Source organism: Belonocnema kinseyi, chromosome 6 (genome assembly GCF_010883055.1).
Source record: "Belonocnema kinseyi isolate 2016_QV_RU_SX_M_011 chromosome 6, B_treatae_v1, whole genome shotgun sequence".
NCBI lineage: Eukaryota > Metazoa > Arthropoda > Insecta > Hymenoptera > Cynipidae > Belonocnema > Belonocnema kinseyi.
In genome coordinates this window covers 103,673,739-103,696,396 of record NC_046662.1, presented here as the reverse complement: position 1 = coordinate 103,696,396, position 22,658 = coordinate 103,673,739, and the positions used below count along the sequence as shown (strand labels likewise).

The 22,658-nt window shown below is 35.7% G+C and overlaps 1 protein-coding gene across 3 annotated transcripts in view; it reads left to right on the top strand.

Annotated features, from left to right (window-relative positions):
* LOC117174139 (E3 ubiquitin-protein ligase TRIM33) overlaps positions 1–21,494 on the top strand; it is a 70,724-nt gene extending 49,230 nt beyond the window's left edge. Inside the window, exons 8-11 of one of the 3 annotated variants that reach the window (XM_033362946.1) lie at positions 2,765–2,924; positions 18,653–18,836; positions 18,942–19,097; positions 19,173–21,494. In XM_033362946.1, the coding sequence (XP_033218837.1) occupies positions 2,765–2,924; positions 18,653–18,836; positions 18,942–19,097; positions 19,173–19,346 (674 nt within the window). In that variant the 3' untranslated portion in view covers positions 19,347–21,494. The remainder of the gene's footprint in view (positions 1–2,764; positions 2,925–18,652; positions 18,837–18,941; positions 19,098–19,172) is intronic. The other 2 variants (XM_033362947.1, XM_033362948.1) reach the window with 2 other exon arrangements.
* The last annotated feature ends 1,164 nt before the right edge of the window (positions 21,495–22,658 follow it).

Genomic DNA, 22,658 nt, shown 5'->3' with positions numbered 1-22,658 from the left:
ACCGCTCGCTCTTATCGCCTCGCACGCCAGTCCCTAGTTTTCCCTTGTCTCGCATTGTCAAACTCCGCCTCAGCGGTTAATATCTAATACTTATTTAAAGAGAACGGACGAGCCAAGTCTGAAGTTCCTTATCAAGCATAGATTCGGCTCTCTTGTTTCGGAGAAACGCCACATGAGGGGAAGTGGCGTGAGAGCGTCATATGTGTCCGGTGCACGCGCGCTTTCTTACGGCTTCCCCCCCATGCGGCGGTTTTCCTGAACGAGGGAGCCGAGACTAGCCTAGGTGCATAACTTCAGACTACGCTCATCCATTTTTTCTAACACCCCCTTCACCCATGCAACCGCCTTTTTCTACAGTCTCATGCAATAATACCTCCATTTGTATCCCACACCTTTTCACCCCCTCGCACTCTTTCAACCAGTATTCCACCCTTGCATACACCTTCCCGCACAATTCACACATTCTCTATTCCCTAGGGAGCAATAACCTATTCTCAAACAAATACTGCGCTCTTTCCCTTAGCATAATCCACCCATAGTTTCCATTAAACCTTCACCCTCTCATTCTGTTCTCCCCATCTGCCTTCTTTCTATCGCTCCATGCCGATCTTCTTGATCATGTCATAAACCTTTCTCCCATTTTCATGCTTCCTTCTCACTTCATCCCTCTGCAGCCCATTCCTTTTCAAATTCCTTTCTGGATCAACCCATATTTTCGGAACCCCTCGCCTGTTCTCCTTTTCTCACTAACACTCCCCAGCCACCTTAATTCCTCCCTCTTCCGAAAATTTCTCCTCATACTTACGCGCCCGACTCTATTAGAATCCCTAAACTCGTTCTCTGGTCTCCTTCCTAACAATATAATTAGTGCATTTCTTGCCAACCCAATATCTTTTTTACATGCCTCATGTATTCTATTTACCTTTTCACTTTCCTTCCACTATCACACGTCCACTCCATACAATGACATACTCGTCACTAGAAATTCGAACAATTTCTTTCTCATCGAAAATCATCTACTAAAAACTTTTATTCCAACTCTTATACCTGCCTCATCAACACATTTGCATGACTCTCCACTCCCTTAATCCTCCGAAACATGTACCCCAGGTCACAAACTCTTTTACTTTCTGCAAAGTCTTTCCGTTCCACTTACATTCCCCTCCCTTATTCGTTCCACCTCCTTTCCTAAACACTACAATCTTGGACTTTTTTGCATCGAAAAACAACCGATTCTTATTCAGATGTCTTTTCAACCTCTATGTCATGCTTCATAAGCGAGAAAACATATCCCAACTCAGGGGTTTCCAAAGGTAGATCCTGTATATCCGCGGTCAATAGGTTGGATCTACTCAGCTTTTAACAGAGAACTGTCAATAAGGATCCCCATGTTTCATCGAGTCGAAGTGTCTGAAAGAGTTGATTCTTTCACAGTAGAAAAAATGGGTTCCTCGAGTTTCAGTTTTATGAACCAAACCCATTCAAATAAGATTTTTCCAAGGGGTCATTCATTTTCTCTTAGTTTTCCATCGAAAAAACTGGTAGATCCTAAAAATGGACAGTCGATCCTGGGTCAGACTGCACCAGTGTATTGTCGAGACCCCTGCCCTAACCCTTCCTATCCTAACTCCTACGATTCTGGCCACTAGTTTACTCTTTATATTCACGATTAATATCGCCAAAGGCGTGGGTTGAAGGGAGCACCCTTGCTTTAACCCCCTATCCATCTAGAACCCCTTCGAAATCCCGCCCGCTCCTCTCAACCTATCTTTTTTTCTCTTCGCTAATTCTGAGATCCACCACATTCTGCAAAATGTAAATATGTAATATTTATATATACTCAGCTTATGCTCCCTAAACCTGTTTATTATCTTCCAATCGTACTCCTCTATCTTAAAACTCCGCGTCCAGATCTTTATTTCTCACATGCTTTCCCTTAACACATCGTAAACACCATTCACATCTCTATGTGCTCCCGCTTCTCAGTTCCCTTTCCCTAACCCTGTAATTCCTTCTCACGCTTCTTTTCTACTGTTTACAATCCCTATCCCACCCCGGTTTAACTATTTCCTTCTTCTTTCTAAATACCTTATTTTGCACACAGCCTTTCACTTTCTGTTTCAGATTTTTTGTGTTACTTATTTTTTTATTACTTCCACCGACTACCTTGTAAAGTGAACCTTCCCTAACGGCTCCTGATATACTTATCGATCGCCTCCCTCGTCCAGATAACCCTATCTCCCGTTGACACTTCTTCACTGCCTTGCCTTCCGCCGCGACCCTCTGATCAAAAATGTTAATAGCTGATGGTCTGATTCTACCCTCCTTTCTACTGCGAATCTCTCCGCCCACATACGTGTATTCTTCCTGTTTGTCGCCTGTTAAGATACCATTTACTACCGCCCAGCCTCTATCTTCCATCCGGTCCTTTGAAGTCTCCCCTTCCTTATTTATTACCTTATATTTCGATCTTCTTTAAAAATTAGCTGCTTCCCTGTAGAGGCCCCTTCCCTCCCCATTCTCACATTAAAACCCCTGTACCTGCGAGTACCAAAAGCGCCTCCTATCTTTCGCCTAGAAAGTCTTCCACTCTTTCTCTAATCCTTTTCATCCCATCCTCATTGTACAATCAAGAATTTGCACTTCACCCCTCTTATCTTTACTGCCGTAATTTGCACCTACTTCACCATTACCCAGTCATGAATAACTTCCTCCAATTCATCCAATCCAACAACTTAACGTTGCTTTTTATGGTTTTAAACAGGTACTTCAAAAAGTACACCAACATCTGTGAGCAAGGACGATCCGAATGAAGATTGGTGTGCTGTTTGTATGGACGGAGGCGATGCTGTTCTTTGCTGTGATAAATGTCCCAAAGTCTTCCACTTATATTGCCACATACCTGCACTTAAAACGTTTCCGGAGTGAGTAAATTATATATTAATTTGGAAAGGGATATTAAATATTCTGTCAATCATACTTTTTATTATCCCACATTTAATACAAAAATCATAAGAGTGAGCGATGGTCGTCGGAGCTAAGGTATGAGCTTTAAACCCACTTTGTCTGCTTGTGGGTTCGATTTCCGCCTCGCACTACGGAAGTCGGCGGTTATCGCGATGAACTTGATCATTGCGCGAGACTTTAGTTTAAGGTCTCTTCTTTGCAATGCAATAGTTTTTTATTGTTTATTTAAAATTCTTGTCTCAAAATAGTATACTTTTAAGATAAAATTAGTTTTATAGCGAGATTCAAAAAATATTTGTTTTGAAGATTAAAGTCAACAATTTAGACGAAACTTGTAAAATAAATGAGATAAATTTGAGCATACAAAATAAAGTGACAAAACTGTTTCTCTTTGAAAAATGTATTTATTTCATGCATGATTATAATAAAAAAGTAACAAAATCTTATTTTACAGTATAAGCATATATTTTTAAACGTCTCCGAGACCGCAGTCAGTTCAAAGCACTTTTTTGTCGGCAATTCAATGTAGTTGCACATACACTGTTATTTACATTTCAAAATACACTTTTATACACAAAAAATGAATTTTTTAATAAAAATTTTTTGCTAATTTTGTCGCACTATGGTCGCACGGGGTCTTACGGACCCCAATAGAAACGTCCGCACTAATCGATGCCTATAGGCAGACTGGAGCCACGCCGAGCTTTAAGGGGGCGACCCATGTAAAGGCTTCAAAAAGTAGATTTTTTTGCCCAAACGGAAGCTTGTCATCCCAAAAACATGATGCAAAAAATTGCGGTGCAGGTGCCTTCTTTATCCGCTAAAATGCGTCTCGCGCTAGCCGGCCGATGCTGCCTTCCGGCGCCCGGAGAGTTGTGGGGCCGAGGCCACGCCTAATCCGCTTCGAAATCTTTTCAGCCGACGTATGCTGCAGGAATGGTCAATAAAAAAACCGTAAGAATCCAAAAAAGTAATTTTTTCAACAATTGAGGCTCCGGATGCAACAAGGAGATATAGAATTATTTTGCTAGAGTGGGGAGGCCTCTGATCTCTTGAAAATAAAGTCTCGAATTTTAATTTTTAAGACACACATCCACAATGAATATTTATTGCCGCATCTTTTTCTCCTCATAAAAAAAGTTGTAGCTTTTTTTTCGAATTATTCACGAAAAACTGTTTTTTCTCTGAATAAAATATTTTGCATTTTGTAATAAAACTGATCAGAAATATGCATTATCATGTTCTGCGTCAAATGAGCTTAGCAAAAGTTCAAAATGTTTATTTAAAAAATTGTTAATTATTTTTTCCGAGACGGTGCATAATTCGTGCACAAACAACTTCCAACGTTTCGGGAGTCGAGCACATTTTAGGAAAACGAAAACTGTCAGTGAAAAAGTTTTCCAGGAAGATTCAAGGAAGTTTTCTGGAAAATTTTAGCTCAATCCGAATAGTACTTAACAAACTGTTAATGTTTCAATTTTCTGGTGCAATGAATTTTCTTCCGCGTAGACTACGGAGCGGCCGGTAAACCGCTACCCCAGCGTTAGGTACAAGTGTGTCTCAAAGTCAGCCGAATTTTTGTAATTAATAATTCAGTAAATATAAAAATCATTGTTTATTAATTATAAAAAACTGATTTTCAATGTATAAATTGATATTTTGGTGCTAAAGATTATAATAATGTTATATCTCCCCGTATTAAAAAAAAATTAAATCTACTTTATTCCTCATCCGATGAGATAATTGACTCGTCAACTGGTTCATGTATTTTAATTTTTTAATGATATTTTTCAAGTTTATTAAGCAAGAATCAATTGATTAATTTTTCATTACATACCGCATTTCTGCTACATTTAAGAACATTTCTTTTCCACAAACTATCATGCTTCTTTCATTTTTTACAATTAGTAGGTTTCAAATTATTTTCCATTTTGTAATGGGAGAACTGCACTGTCTTTATATCATAGGATTTTGTATAGCTATTAGGATAATTTAATCGAACAACTTTGATATATCACATAATATTCTAACGATGTGCTCTGCTAATCGGAGCAGACTTAACTAAACTGATATATTTTTTTTATAAAGAAACAACCTAAAAGCCTATGTAAGTATATTGACAAATAGAGGTCAGACGAAGGACACGCCAAATACAAAAAAAGAACTGTAGAGAGTTAATTTTTAGGACTTGAATGAAGATCCTGTTTCTGGAAATAGCAAAATTAAAATATTTTCATCAGTGAAAAAGAACGATTTTTTATAAAACATGATTTTCCATATTTTTCGTATTTTAATGACCAAAACTCGGCTGACTGTGAGACACACCTGTACCTAACGCTGTGGTAGCGGTTTACCGGCCAGCCCGCTGTCTACGCGGGAGAAAATCCATTGTGTCAGAAAATTAAAACATCAACAGTTTGTTAAGTACTATTCCAATTAAGCTAAAACTTTACAGAAAACTTCCTTGAACCTTCCTAAACAACTTTCTCGCTGACAGTTTTCGCTTGCACAGAATTCGCTCGACTCCCGAAACGTTAGAAGCTTTTTGTGCCCGACTTACGTACCGTCTCGGAAAAAAAATATATACAATTTTTTTAATAAACATTTTGAACTTTCGCTAACGTTATTCATCGCAAAACATGATAATGCATATTTCTGATCAGTTTAATCACAAAATATTAAACAATTCCCATTTCGTTGCGAGTTGAAGTGACAAAATAAAAAATATTTTATTCAGAGAAAAAAACAGTTTTTCGTAAATAATTCGAAAAATAAAAAAGCTGTAACTTTTTTTGTGAAGAGCAAAAGATGCGGCATTAATTTTTCAATGTGAATATATATTTTAAAAATTAAAATTCGAGACTTTATTTTAAAGTGCTCAGGGGCCTCTTCACTCCAGCAAAATGATTCTATATCTCCTTTTTGCATCCGGAGCCTCAATTTTCGACATGTAAGTTGCAACGGCCGCCATTTTGTCAAAAATGATTAGTTTTAACTTTTTTGGTTCACAAAGGAACTATGAATATAAACTTCAAGAAACTGTTTTGTTTTTTGTGTCATACAAATTTATGAGAAACTAGAGTGCCGGCAATTTCGCATCTCCCGGCTGAACATGTTGGACATCCGCCCTTATAATTAAAAATCTTATGAATATTTATGGCTGAAAAAAATTTATTTTGAAGTTCAAAAGTGCCTTAATAAACCACAAAATGTTTGGAAAATTTCGTTATATTCTTTATCCAAAAAAATCCCAAAATATACCTTTGTTTTTGGGGTTTTACATGGATCGCCCCCCTAAAACCCCTCGAAACTTGTTGTAGTACCTTCAAACAAGTTACTCTCCTGTAATGCTCTGGGTTGGATAAGTCACCTTTCTTCGGTAGGAGGATAATGTCTTCTTACACCTACCACTGCGGATTGGCGCTTCCGATTTTAAATATGAGGTGAATATGTGGGCCAAATGTTGTGTAGAAGTCAACTTCTTCTACCTGAAATTCTTGATATCATCTGATCCTACAGCCGAAAGGTTCTTCGTGTCCCTGAGCACTTTTTCACCTCTTAGGAATTTATTGATGGGCATTTCTCCTCAGATCTTATGAGGTTGTCGCAAAAAGCTTTCAAGCGGATGATATTATTTTCACTCAGATCTAGTGTCTTTGGGATCGTGTAAACCTCTCTTTAAAAAGTCTCTAAGTCTTTGAATGTGGGTGGCTTTTCGACAGGAACAAGGATATCGCTGTAGAGACGCGATGGGTCAGCGAGAAACTGTTCATTCTTCCTGACCAATCCGTCCCTCTTCTATATTATCCTCCTTGCGTCCGATAACACTCGTATTTTGTCAACTATATGCTGTTTGATTGTCAGAAGTTTTGACATCATCACTATGTGATGGTAGAGACAGTGATTGGCCTGTAATGTTTCGGGTCAGCTAAGTTTCCCATCTTCGGCAGCAGTGCTTTAGATATAAAGTGAAAATGTGGGCCACATTATAGTGGGTTGAAGGAAACTTTTTGCACTAGAAGGTCCTGATACCATCCGGTCCCGGAGCGGAATAGTTCTTCATGCCTCTTAATACTTTTTTCACCTCTTCGGTAGTGATGGGGGGCATTCTGGCTCAGGTGTTATGAGGGCACTTCACAGTTCTTTGAAGTTATTTATGTTCTTTGAGTCTTCTTTCAGTGGATGCTGAACTTCGTAGACTTCTCTCCAAAATTCTTCGACCTCCTCAGGTTTAGAGGAATGGTCGACAGTAACTGGAAGGTCTTGGATGAGTCGAGTTGGGCCATAGAAAAACTGTTGGATTTCTTTGACTAAGCTTTTTTTCTGCTCTAGACTTCTTCTAGCGCCAGATAATACCCGTATTCTGTCAACAATAAGCTGCCTGATGGTCAGCAGATTAGACTTGTTAAGTGTATGATCACGGATTTGCACTTTCGGCGCAAAATGTCGTACCTTGGCTGTGAAATTCATGCCAGTTGTTATGTAGACACACACTAAATGCGGGAGTGTACTGTCTTGTCCAGCTTATCTTTTTGATGAGTTGATGCAATCGTCTTTTGTTCTTATAATCAGTCGTTTTTTTGCGGTTTACATCTATAAAAGTTCTCGCTGTATTATGCACACCACAATTGATAGTCCAGAGATCGGACTGTTTGGAAAAATATTCAAGAAGCTCGTCATCCAGTTCAACAAGATTTTTGGGCTTGAGAGCAACTGCGGCTATTTCATTTTGACTCAACAGAAATTTGTTATTTAACTACAAAGTTACAACTTTTTGTTGCTAAACTTTTCCGTGATACTATTTCTTCTGAGACTTTAAAATTTATTAAAAAAGATCATAAATCAATGTAATGTCTAACTGACAATAATTTTCTGTGGGTTAGAGTAAAAAAAAATTGTTCATAAAGTTATCAACAAATTATTAACAAAAGTCTTTTTTTCGTGATTCGCAATGGTTAGCTCATTTTAACCCATAGAATCAATGCGAAATGTCTTTCAAAAGACTCTTTGTTGTCATATTTTTTAAAGTGACAGAAACTGGTAATTATTATTTTTTTTTTTTAAATGTTATGAACAAATGCGCATTTTGACCATTTTTTCATGAATAGGTTTGATTTTTTTGCGAAATCAATTCGAAATGTCTTGCAAAAGAATAATTGCTGTCATATTTTTTATAGTAACCTGATATGCACCACGGGGAAGTTGCTTAATCGGACTTTGCATATCACGCGACCCTGAAAAGGGACATTTTTAGGTAGGCATTCGTTCTTCAGTGAGTAAGAATCGAATCGAATCTACTTTTTTACATTTTAATTTTTGATCACTATTCTGAATGATGTCACATAAGTGCTGATTTTTTATTCTGTATCCGATGTTAAAAAATACTTTGATGGTTTCCCGCAATAAATGGACAAATGCAGAAAAACAAATCAACAACGACTTGAAGTTGCAGCTGCAAGATCAAGTCATTTTTTGTTTTGTTTGCTTCATTTGTTTTATTTTGTTTTAAGTGAGATGTTTATAAATAGACTGCGTGTTTCTACGGAGATATTGAGGGAAACCTTCGAAGTATTTTTTAACATGGAATAAAGAATAAAAAATCAGCACTTACGTGACATCATTTGGAATAGTGGTCCAGAATTAAAATGTAACAAAGTAGATTTGGTTTTGGATAATCTTAAGGCTACTTCTTCTTTTGATGAAAGTCAGTTAGTGGCTATAAAAACAAAATTGGTTGACTCTTTTATGCCTTTGTATAATATAAAATGGAAAAGTGTCTCTAGGAAGAAAGCATTTTTTGTTCAAAATTATGCTGAATTCTTAGAAGCAGAGTTCAAGGTATCTTTTTCTTGGCCACCTATCCAAACAAAACGTTTGACTAATGTTTTAAAAAAAGGAAGTCCAAGATTATCATTTGAAGATGGATCTAAGAAGACGAAGAAAAGGCGCGTCCAAGAACTTGCTTCAAATTATAGCAAGGAAGAATTATCCAAAGCACTTTCATTGATCGAAAATGAATCCGATAGCGAATCTGGGACGCAGCAACTTCGTAAGGAAGATTTTGATGAGAGTAAATTGCAGAGAATCTTGGCGGTGTACGTGGATTTAGGTCTGTCGAAGAGGAAATAAAAAATCTAAAAACATATAATCAAGAAATGCGTGGCAATGATTTATATCCTCCGTATTTGAATATCTCTGAAGTGAAAAAATGATGTTATCCAGGAATAGGTGAGCATATAGAAACATCGAATTTCGGACCATACAGTTAAGTGAATCTTGTTGCAAATGGAAAAAGATTAACTCGCTTATCTTTTTAGTTAAAAAAAACTAGTGCTCTTTGGGAAATGAGGTATGGACGGTGCTTCTGAGCATTAGATGACACGGCAAAAGTGGTCGAAGAAGAATGATGATATGAATGCGAAGGATGAATCTGATAACAGTGATTTTGAGATAGAAGAAAACATGAGCAATGACAAGAATCTTTTAAAGGATTAATTTTTCTTTTTGATTTCCTTCGTCTCTATTAAATTTAAGGCAGATGACGATATTATTTGAACAACAAAAAAACACTTTAATCTTTCAATTTCTGTAGGGCAATTAAATTTTATTTCCTCAAAGAAACTGATTTTCTTGTAAAGAAAGAGGACAGCTATCGCATAAAGCTGCTGGAAAAAATTCATACCTATTTCATTCATATCAGTGGAATAGGTTTTGATATCAGCTTGTTCTTGAAGTGTACGATGATTGGCGGAAAGGTGTGTAATATTCTTATTGGACAGAAAGCATCTTCTCGCTGCAATATTTGTGGAGTTGGGTCAAAACATGTTAACAACTTACCATATGTAACTAAAATTCCATGCAATGAGACACACTATAAATTTGGTCTCTCGACGTTGCATGTCTGGATTCGTGTTCTGGAATATTTGTTACATGTGTCCTACAATATGGATTGCAAAAAGTTTTACGCAAGAAAAAAGGTAGAAAAGGAAATGAAAAAATCAAGAAAGGAACGTATTGAGATGCAATTAAGATCTAAACTGGGTTTAGCAGTTGATGCGATGAAGCAGGGTTATGGAACAATAAATACCGGAAGTGTTGCCCGTTCCTTTTTTGGGTAAAACTAAGTGGGTGCTAAAATAACCGGTTTGGATCAAAATCTGATCACCAGGTTCCACGATATATTACAAGTTATAACGTGCGGAAGAATAGTTAAATGTGCGAAATTCAAAACTTACTGTTTGAAACCGCTGAGCTTTCTATAAATCTTTATCCTTGGTATAAAATGCCACAATCAGTACATAAGCTGCTCATTCATAGAAGTGATATAATTCAATCTTTTAAGCTACCAATTGGTTGGTATTCAAAAGAGTCGCAAAAGGAAAAAAAAGAAGATGTTTAGGAAAGTTAGAGCTAATAACAGCAGAATGTCTGACAGACAATTATCGAATGTCGATGTTCTTTATCATCTTCTGCTCCATTCGGACCCTTCGATAAGCAGCTATAGAGAATTAGAATCTACGAAGATAAAACCTCTGTCAAAAATAGCTGAGAATATGGCAATTTCCAAGGACCGAGATCGATTCTTACTTCCTGAAGCACGAATGCCTACCTAAAGACGGCTCTTTTCATGGGCACATGAGTCAAAAACGGCTGACAATATGACAATGTCAAAGGAGTGAACTCGATTCTTACTCACTAAAACACGAATTTCTACCTAAAAACGGCACTTTTCAGGGCCAAATGCGTCGAAAAGGGTTGATAGTATGACAATCTCCAAGGAGTGAACTCGAAACTTACTTACTAAAGCACAAATGTCCATCCAAAAAACGGCCCTTTTCAGGGCCACTTAAGTCAAAAATGGCTGAGAGTATGACAATCTCCAAAGAATGAGTTGGATTCTTACTTACTGAAGCACGAATGCCTACCTAAAAATGTCCCTTTTCAGGTCCATATGATATGCAAAGTCCGATTGAGAAACCTCCCCGCAAGGATTTTTTGCAAGACATTTCGAATTGATGCAGTAAAAAAATCAAGCCTATTAATGGAAAAATGGTCAAAATGTGCATTTGTTCCTAAAATTTGTTTAATGATTAACAGTTTCTTTCACAATCGAAAATATGACAACAAAGAGTCTTTTGCAAGACATTTCGCATTGATTCTGAAAAAAATCAAATTTATTCATGAAAAAATCGTCAAAATTTGCATTTGTTTATAGAAATTGTTTAAATAATTATCAGTTTCTGTCACTATTAAAAATATGATAGCAAAGAGTCTTTTGTAAGACATTTCGAATTGATTCCGTAAATAAATCAAGCCTATTTATAAAAAACCGTCAAAATGTGAATTTGTGTATAAAAATTGTTTTAATAATTAATACTTTTTGGTCACTGAAAAATATAACAATAAGTTGTCTTTGGTAAGACATTTCAAACTGATTCCGCAAAAAAGTCCTGTTGATGAAAAATTGTTTAAAATGTGAATTTTGTTTATGAAAATTATTTAAACAATTAATATTTTTTGTCGCTATGAAAAATATGATAACAAAGAGTTTATGATAGCAAAGCATTTTAAGTTGATTCCGCAAAAAAAAATCAAGTCTTTTCATCAGAATTTGTCAAAATGTGAATTTGTTAATAAAAATTGCCTGATGAATTGGCAATCATTACATAGGCCCACAAAAAAATTTCTTATTCTTGGATGCCAATATGATTTTCTTAAGGCATCCCCTTACCTTGTAATAATAAAACCCCATAACCTCAAAATCCCGTAACCTCATTTAGAAGAAAAATCTTGTTTGGGAAAACAGAACGTTTTCGTGAGTTTTTCTTGTGCAACATAGTCATGGGTAAGTAGTTCTATAACCCCGAAACCCCATGACACCATAACTTCAAAACCCCACAAACATAAGAGTTGCGTGAATGAATTCATGAATCAAGGTCTACTTCATTACGATTTTTTAAACTCTTCTTAGACGTCTCCGATACATCAGTTTGCTTTCATCAAGATATCAAGGAAATGGAAATATGTTATCAAGGTAGATGGAATACGAATATGATAGCAGATTGCTGTTGGATGCTTAAAAGGGAGAGTGTTCACAGTGGCAAGAAACGGAGACGAAATCCATTGCACAGATCTTTCGAAGAACAGAGAGTTCGAAAGAATAAATAAAATCGTTATCATGGCCTTACTGACGTTGATACTGATCAAAGAAATTAAGAATAAAAAAAGTAAAGGGGTTTTCAGGTTCTGGTGTTATGGGATTTCGGGGATAAGGAGCTATTTACCCATGACTATGTTGCACAAGAAAAACTCACGACATTTTTCTGTTTTCCCGAACAAGATTTTCTTCTCAATGAGGTTACGGGATTTTGACGTTATGGGGTTATATTATTACGAGGTAAGGGGATTATGGAGTCATGAGCTTATAAGGCAGGGTTGCTACAAGGCCTGGAAAACGTGGTAGACCTGGAAAAGTCATGGAATTTTTAAAAAGTGTTAAAAACCTGGAAAGACCTGGAATTTGAAAAAATTACTGGAAAAGTCGTGGAATATTGAATAAATTACTAGAACTTTTTTAATCGTCTCTAATTCGAAGTCTTGTTAATTTAGTATTTTATAGCGAATTCTTTATTTGAAAATTGGAAAAGAAAACTTAAGGAAAAGACAACTATCACACTGTAAGAATTAAATGAAAAGAAATGGAAGATTCAATAGGAAAAGCAAAAATAACTGGAAGATGTTGAAGAAATTCGTGAATAGCCTATCTTCCAACAATTTATAAATGTCTTGCAGGTACTACAAGCAAGCGTTTCCTTCCGTGCCGCATGACTGTTTGCTTGAAGTCTTAAAACTTCACAAAATCTGCCCACATATTATTTACTTTCTAAGCCATGCGATGAGGCTCTGGGTTACAAGAATCAAGTATTTTGATCATGGACAACCAAAGATAACTGGATCAATACGCTTTACGACGGGTATATTTCAAGGAGACTCTTTCAGCGCACTATGGTTCTGTTTAACGTTGAATCCATTGAGCAAAACACTAAATAGCATGTCTCATAGGTTCAGAATTCGTGATAATGAGTTTGGTCATCAAGTGACCCATCTTTACATGAATGACCTGAAGCTGTACTCTTGCTTAGCCCGGAAACTGCAGCAAGTGATCGATGTCCCAAAGCAGTTTTCGAATGATATCCACATGGAGTTCGGACTAGATAAATGTAGAACAGTGCAGTAAATCAGAGGGGAATTAGGGACCGCAGAGTTAGAGAACGAGTTCGAAAATGACATCGAGGCAATGGCTGCAGGCGAATCATATAAATATCTGGGTATTCTTGAATCCAAGGGTATTCAGCATACGATAGTTAAGTCAAGTTTAACGACTGCCTTCACTACGAGACTCAGATTGATTATGAAGAGTTTTCTCAACTCGACAAACAAAATCCAAGCCATACACATATGCCATCCCTGTCCTCACGTACTCCTTCGGGTTTATAAAATAATCTAACGCCGACCCTGATAAGTTAAACAGAATAGTTCACGTAGAAATGACGAAGCACCGAATGCATCACAGCAATTCAGCGATTGAGAGGGTTGTTCTATAACGACATATAGGAGGTAGGGGCGTTGTAGATGTCAAAAAACTGGGATTTACAAGTTATACAGTTGCGAGACTATTTTAACAGCAAACAAAATGTGTCACTTTACAGTACCATCTGTCAAGCGGATTTTGAATACACGCCCTTAAATTTGTCCTCAGATTGGGCCTTGAATATCAGGGCAAAAACCATAGAGGAATTAGAAATACAATGGAGGTAGAAAGCCATCTATGGCGAGCACCCCAACACGTTAGATCAAAATGAAGTGGATAGTAAGGCATCTAATATTTGGCTAAGAAAGTGTGTTCTGTATTCAGAGTCGAAAGGATTCGTCATAGCAATACAGGACAAGGTTGTCAGCACCAGGAATTATCGCAAACATGTGTTACATCAAGACGTGGTTGACCATTGCCAATTGTGTGGAGATACCAACGAATCTATCAAGCACATTATTGATGGCTGTCGCGTAATGTCTCAAAGAGAATATACGCACAGACATAATGATGTAGCGGGCATTATACATCAACAACTTGGCCTAAATCTAGGACTCTTAAAAGAATGGATGCATTTCTATAGATAGATTCCAATGCCCATTTTACAAAGCGAAGATTAAATCTTATATTAGGATGTTACTATCCAAACTATCATTACATCCGGGCCAATCGACCTGACATCGTAATGAGAAAAAAAAAGGTGGAAGAGTACATCACCGACATTGCTTTTCCGCTTAACCGAAATTGCCTTCAACCTATACAACCAAGATCCACAAGTATAGCGAGTGAAGGCATGAAGTAAATACCATATGGTGGAATGTGAATCATGCATCTATTCATCCCATTGTGATTTCGGCTACAGGCAATGTGCACGCAAGATGCACTGAACATCTTGAGCATTTAGGAGTCAGTAGGGTATTGGCAGCAGCTCAGAAGGCGGTTTTATTAAACACTTGTCATATTGTAAAAAAACTTTCTTGTCCATCAGGAAGTGAGCGACTAAAAACTCGTGGAGTGGCAGATGGTAGCTCTAAGAAAGCATCCAGAGGTGACTGTTGTCACCTCCAAAGCTCATAGCCGCTCGTAATTGTACACGTACAACATCATCGCAAGAGGCTTCAAGCATCGTATTAAATTAGTGGAATTAACTTATAACATTCTAATCTCATCAGTCACTTCACCTAGTCCGTGGCCATGATGTACAACCGGGTTTACCCGAGTAAAAGTTTAATAAAAACATAATACCTGGAAAACCTGGAATATTCATGGAATTTTGTATTCAGACTCTTGTAGCAACCCTGTAGGATTATCAGATTAAGGGAGGGGGGTGAACATGGTACAGGGTAAATAATTTTTGTAGTTTCAGTGGTTTATTGGATGTTTTTGAGGTTATTATCATATTGGCATCCAAGATTAAGAAAAAAAATGTTGTGTGGGACTGTATTAGCTATTCGTAAGCGCATATCATTATCTGTGGTACTGTATACAAAATATAGAAGTTAAAATTAGCTAATCATTGCGAATCACGAAAAAAAGACTTTTGATAATTAATTTGTTGATAAGATTATTCACCATTTTTGTTGTTAATCTAACCCACTGAGAATTATTTTTAGTTAGTTATTACATTGGTTTATGACCTTTTTCATGTATTGGATAGTCTTAGAAGAAAAGATATCACGAAAAAGTTTAGCAACAAAAACTGTAACTTTGTTGTTAAATAAAAAATTTCTGTTAAACCGAAATAAACTATCCGCAGTTACTCGTTATACCTCGAAGCCTTATGGTAATTTCTGAAGAAAAAAACACCAAAATCCGTTAGAAATTGCACTGTCGGTCGATTTTTGTCCAAAAAGGGGCTGTTTCCCACAGTGCGTCACCTCTCTTTTTCTGTTGCCGACTTGTTTTGGCTGCGGTTGAGTAGAGGCTCCGTTTATATAACCCCTTTTCTGGAGTTCCTGAGCATGGTTTCGCAGTCGTGTATGCGGAAAAATGCTTACATGCGAAAAAACTTATATGGCTGCATAAAAATAAAATAAATAAAATCTAAAATTCCTTTTCAAAAAATTAGTTGAAGCTTTAGATTTTGCGTTATTAAATATTGAAGCTAGAACAATCAGGAACGCAGTATAAGCAGTCGTGCGTGCATAAACGAGAGTCCAACGTAGTGCCATTAACAATCACATGTACTAACGCTGCAATCACCTGAATTCATCCTGCAGTCACGGAAAATCCAATACAATCACCGGAATTCACCCTTGAAACACATGCAGTCATTTTGCAATCACATACAGTTTTCCACAAAAAGAAAGTTCCGTTTAAAATTTTTACTTAAGAAACTCGGTTTAGTAAAATTATACCTTAAATAATATGCGTGTACTTTTTGAATTGTCTGAATTTAATGCAAGGAATTAGAAAAATAAAGTCTCCGTTGTAATGACCACTGATCAAGTATAGAGGGTGTAATCTATACAATAAATTGAATCTATTTGTTTAAATGGAATGTCATTTCTATAAGGTATCAAGAGACCACGTCCAATCGATCAGGGCGATCCTTCTTTATAACATTAAAACATTTTTAAAAACATAACATTAAAAAATTACAACAAATTTGTTTGAAATTTTTCAAGTGAGCCTTTCTTAGAGAAAGTACCTCGAAAATTCTGCTGAAGAATACTTAAAGAATTCTCGGTAGCCATTAAATGAGACGAAAGATTGGAAGTAATTGTGAGGAGGGTATAAGATTAAGATTAAGTGGGGAGATGGAGAGCTGGGAATTAAAGTTGTTCAGCAGGGCTAGGAAAAGAGTTATTTGATTATACACCTATGTTAGAAAATACATCATCTGAGCAAGAGTTGCAACAAACTGAGGAGGAAGAGATGAATTAAAAGAGGGAGAAGAAGTAGAACGACGAGGGTTAACATTTTTCCGTGGAGAAGGACTGTCAGCTGTACCAATGTTATTAGAAAAATTCGGTTTTTTGTTAAAACAACTAGAGGTGACAGTTTGATTTCCTTGACTGGAGTTTTGGCGGGAATTGCATGGTCCCCCACTCTCTGAGTGTCTGACTTCGATCTTCTCTTCAATCTCTTCTACTGAAAAATTTGCCTGCGAACCCTAAGGTCCCTTTACTCGTGGCACGTCACATATGTTGAACAAGAAGCACTACTCTTGACATTCATCAACGTTATATCATTTATCTCGAAAAATTAATAACTTTTCACAACTTACACGGGAAAGAATGGTTTAAACAAATAATTGTTTAAACATTTGAAAATTATTTATAAAATACTTTAAAACTTATTTTCCCTTTTTTTTCAAAAACCGAGCTTTTCCCATTTAAAGCCCATGTTAATTGAGGGGAGGGGGTCGATTACCAAAAATCGAATTTTTTGACCGCCCCAAAGGGTTATCCACTAAATTTGTTTGCTTTTGAATGTAAATGGATTCACTATAAATTACATTGTTCAAAATCCTGGAAAAATGAAAAACAGGTAAATGTGTAATTTTAATACTTGTTGCATGAAACCGTAAGGCAAATTCTTATTTTAGCGGTTAAAATGTCAACTTGCGATCTTATGTTAAAAGTACTACAATTGCAAATTTGTTTCAATTTGTGCTTATGTGCAATAAAAAAAAATTAATCAGAAATAACTTTTTATTTTTTAATTAAAATATATAATGTGCACTGGAATATTCATTTTACATGTTTATGACATTTAAAAGAAATTTGGAAAAAACTTCGCGAACAAATAACTGACCATTATTGCGTTTACTTTTGGTAAATCATCCGAAGACACTTCAACGTAGCCAGGTATACTGATACTCCATAAAATAAATCCTTTTAGGCTAAACACGTTCAAGATTAAAATTTTTTATTGTTTTTATCAAACTGACTGAATATGAGTATATGCTGACAGCACCATGTATGAGGCTATGCTATGTGTATGAGCATAAGGTATAGTTTCATACACGGTGCTGTCAGCATATAAACTCACATTGAATGCAGGCGTCGACATTTATCTTCTTCAGCTTTAAAAGCATGTTACGTCACACAACGTATTTCACACTATGGTGGCTGCATAAGTTCCGTTTGTAAAATTGAATTTTATGGAAAATATTAATTACACGATTAACTCAAAATCTACTGGCTGTGAAAAGGCATCATGAGTGTTTTCGCGCTTACAATTTAAAAAAAATGTCTCAAAGAACAAAACAGAAAACAAATTCCGAAGTATAAGTTTAATTTAAAAAATGATCCATTCAAGAACTATTTCATCTCAAATGCCGAAACAACACTGTTGAAAATGTCCAAATGCAATTTTCAACATTTTATGATTTGAAATTAAAATTGTCCAATTTTTGTGCTTTTAAATTATACCAAATTTAGCCATTTAAGTTTGCGAATATTTAAAATGGGATATTTGGAATTAAGTCTTTTAAACTCATTTTTAAAAGTTAAAAAAAATGATAATGGCAGATATTCAATAATGAATTTTAGTTTAGTTTCATGTGGGTGACAGGTCATATGGAGTTTAGCGAAAAAAGACTCTTGATCTGTCGGTAGGTCAGGTAGTAGCGCTCCTGCTTCATGGCCGGAAAGTTGCGCTTTCGATTCTCGCTGGCTGCACATTTTATATATTTTTTTTATTTATTTGAATTTGTAAACATTATGAAAAAGATTGCTTATATTTACAGAAACATTTTTTTGCGATGAACATGATAGGGTACGAAAAAAATTCTGGAAAAAAGGCATAGAGAAAAAATATTATTTGCATAATTTTTAGTGAATATTTCAGGAATTTATATTTATAAACATTTCAATAGATAAACCAAATAAAAATAGTGCAGGCAGCGGAAATCGAACACGCAACCTGCCAGCTATGAAGCCACAACGTGACTGCCTGAGGTCGGAAGTCTTTTTTGCCAAAATGACCTGTGGCGAATATTTAAAGGTCGGTTTTCTCGAAAACTCCCCTTTAAGTGGTTGTAAGAAGACTGTGCATTTCTACATATTTAGCAAGAATTATGTGCCCATGATGTGATAAATTATTCTATACGATATACTTATGTCAGAATTCATGTTCTCTTTTCAGTGAGAGTGAAACTTGGCAGTGCATGTTATGTACCAATGTACTGGATTGTTCTGAAGATCCCGTTGGAGAAAAGCGACCAAATTGTATGTCTGCACGAGAATTGAGAATAGCGCAAAGAATAGTTCTGGAGCTATATTGCCAGTATGAACAAAGTTTACCATTCAGAGAAGTCGTTTCACCCGAGGTAATTTCACTTATTCTTCTATAATTTATCAATAAAACTGTCAGTTCTGACATACTCGCTTCAATATAGAAGCTCAAATTACAATAGGCAATAACTTCGTTTTAGCAGATGGTTGAGTATCACAAAGTCATAAAGAAACCTATGGCTCTGGATATTATCAGGAATAAATTAAAACCTGACAATGCCGAACATTATACAGATTTAAGACAAGTCATGGCCGATATACGGTTAATGTTCAAAAACGCTTTTCTCTATAATCCTGTGAGTAAACAACGAATTACTTTGAATGGAATTTTAAAAAATCACATTAATATTTTAATGCCTAAACTTTTGTAGGTAGAATCACCGATTTATCAGGAAGCCCGAAATTTAGAAGAATTTTTCGAGAAGTTGTTATTAAAGTGGGCACCAAATTACGCTTATGATGATCCCTTCCTGACGGCAGAAGGTGATGAGGACGAAGATATCACTCCTCCAAACAGAAAATACCGTCGCATCATAAATGATTAGTGTATACTCCTGCCTTATTTGTTAATTAAATTATGCGTATTGATAGGATGTTAAATTTAAAGGACGCATTAAATGTCCTAGGCTAAATTGTTTAACTCGCGACTCTTGAGATATTTAAATGTGCTGGTTCGCGAATTCAACAAAGTGGATCCATGAGTTTGGTTATATTTAATATTTTTCGACTTTTTACATCTCATTACACGTGTCTCACTATCCATAACTTCATTTCAGTAACAGTAGAATTATTAAAGAACTTTGCAAGTCGGAAAATGTAACAGAAACAATTTTTACTATAATATTTTCTCACGTTTTAAATATCCATTAGAGCTTTTAATTAGCCCTCGTTAGACTCATAGAGTAGGCTTTTTAGCATTCTTATGCGTTTCCAATGAATTCACACGTTTTAACACATTGCTTGTTTTAAAACCTGAGTTTAAGATAGATAAAAATATAAAAACTTTACAAATATGAATTTTATATAAATAAAACCTGATTATTGATTTGTTATGGTTGTCAAATTGGTAAAACGAGGTAATTAAAACAAAACGATCAATTTGTGAATTAGAAAACTTTTCGGAAACGTCTTGGTATTTGGGTTTGGTTAAAACTTAAAAAGTTGTACTTTTTAAATAAATTTAAGACGATTCTCAGTCTATTATCGATAGCTTAAAACTTTGTTTTATTTTTCTAGTAATTTTCCATTTCTGTTTTTCAGTAAGTAAGGGGGAGACTGTACAATTTTTGCTTGCGTGAAAACTATTCGTGAATAAAGAAAGTAGAGAATTTGCATGTGTCATGAAAAGAGAAACTAATTATTGCATCTTATGGAAGACGGTAAAGTGAGTTTATTTTTACATGAAATGAATCAATATCCTGTTTAATTAATTTTAAAAAAGGAAACGGAAAAATACTTGCGGGAATGGCAACTTTTGTGATTGGTGTGACGTCAGTTATACGGGAAATTTTTTCCAACGATTGTTTAATCAGTACATTTTAAATAATGAAAGGTTACTCCGAGCAGTCAACAGGCACAGTAAAATAAATGTTCATAATACCACATTGGGCCACAAAGCAATATTGGCAATCCACAATTTTATTTATGTAAATAATAAAATCCCTAGTAAGGATGCCGTTGGAAGGTCATTCAAAAATACAGTCAATTTTCCACGCTTGCATCACGTGCGCAAATGCGAAGCTGCATGTAGACCTCGCTAAGTAAAATGTCGTATTTAAACACGGCGGAAACCAGGTATGTCCACGGAAGTGGACAAAGGTAGAGAACGAAGGACATACCACCTAGAAGAAGTTCGGAGAAGGGAAAAAGAAGCTAGTCCAGGAACTATCCGTGAGCATCCCTGGTGGAAATACTTGAGTACAGGCGAAGCACCAAATACATGGTATTACACTTAAAATATCTTCGTTAAAAATAATTTCTGACCAAGTGTATTTGGAAATTAGTTTTTTTTTTAAATTATTTTATTAAGTAATAAAATTGATAATTTTTTTGATATTGATTTGACATCACTAACTAGAGAGTTTTATAACGGACGTCACAAAATGGCTACTCATTTAAGTACAGTAGTCTAAATACGTATTTTCAACCAATTTTAAATAAGCAATAAGTACTTCGAATTTAAAAACAAGCGTTCTTATATTTCAAATAATAAAATATAAAAAATGCATGCAAATTCTCTATTAAAATTTTTTGGTGAATTGCTATAATATTGATTTGTAAAATAGTTTATATATCGAATTATTTTTAAATGTTGAAAACAAAAGTAATAGACTCAAATTATTTAATGTTTGGTAGTTTTTCAATGAAATTCGCATAAAATTGGAAATTGATTTTTACTTTATAATACGGATTAAATGCATTACAATCTTGCATTCTAGTTGTACGGTGATTCAGAATTGTATTTCGTAGAAATATATGTACGTAAAATCGTATGTACTTGTAAGTTTGTAAAAATCATCTTTATTGGCAACTATTGTTTTTATAAAACTTTTATATTCTTTGAAAAATTGTGGAACATGTACAATTTTACCAATTTAAAGAATTTATTCTTTGTGATCGATTATTCTGTATTGTATCTTAACACCAATTAAACTAATTTACTTGGGTTCAACCAAATAAAGTCGATCTTTCAGTAATTGTTTGTTATTCATTTAACATAAATATAAGATGTCAACATTCTCGTTAAGGACTCGCAATTATTCCGAAAACGTGTGTGTTAACGTTAATATCCGAATTTAGAACAAATTAATTATAATTAGTTAAAACGCGAAGTAATGGAGCACTTTTAGAATTTTTGTCTGCAACCTAATTCCGAGTTTCAACTGGTGGGTGGTAGCAGTGCTATCCACTCGTTCGGGATGGGGTATATGCTTTCGAAAAGTTCACCCATACTTGATACTCGACCTAGGAGCTCCTTTTGCATACCGGTTATAAGTATCAAGAAGATTTTTGGTCGCAGGTTAATAGAAATCCTAGTGTTCTAGTGCCCTAGTTTTGCACATTTTAAGTTAATGAAGTCTTGCGAACAACTAACTCCTGTCACCTTTCCAAGGTCCATACGCGGTGTGTTCAAAAAGTAAGGTGACTTTTCAATTTTCGCAAGCTACGTACATTCAAGTTTAAAATTTTTTGTTTTGTTACGATCATATGTTCACAGTTTTGACTATATAGCTCGTGTTGTTGTTTTTCTGGCAGAGGCGTAAAAGGTTAGAAGGGTTTGGTGTGCTCGGCGATTTTCTTCTTTCGAAAAAAATGGAGCAAAGAGTTTGCATTAAATTTTGTGTGAAAAATGGAATCCAGTGCTCTAAAACTCTTGAAATGTTGACAGTTGCATACGGTGAGTCTACTCTGAGTAAGAAAAATGTGTATAAGTGGTACAAGCTGTTCCAAGGAGGCCGAGAGGATGTCGAAGACGAACATCGCCTTGGACGTCCCAGCACGTCAACAACAGATAAAAACATTCAAGCAGTGGAAGAAATGGTGTTGAAGAATCGCCGAATTACCATCAGAGAACTTTCTGAAGATGTTGACATATCGGTTGGCTCATGCCATGCTATCTTTTCGGACGTATTGGGCATGAGACGTGTGTCAGCGAAATTTGTTCCAAAATTGCTTAGTTTTTATCAAAAGATCCATCGCATGACCATCGCTCAGGAGATGTTGAATGAAGTTAATAATGATCCTGGTTTTCTCAGAAGGGTTATAACTGGGGATGAATCGTGGGTAGGTAGTTATGACTTCGAAACTAAAGCCTAATCGCCTCAGTGGAAGCATCCTGAGTCTCCAAGACTGAAAGA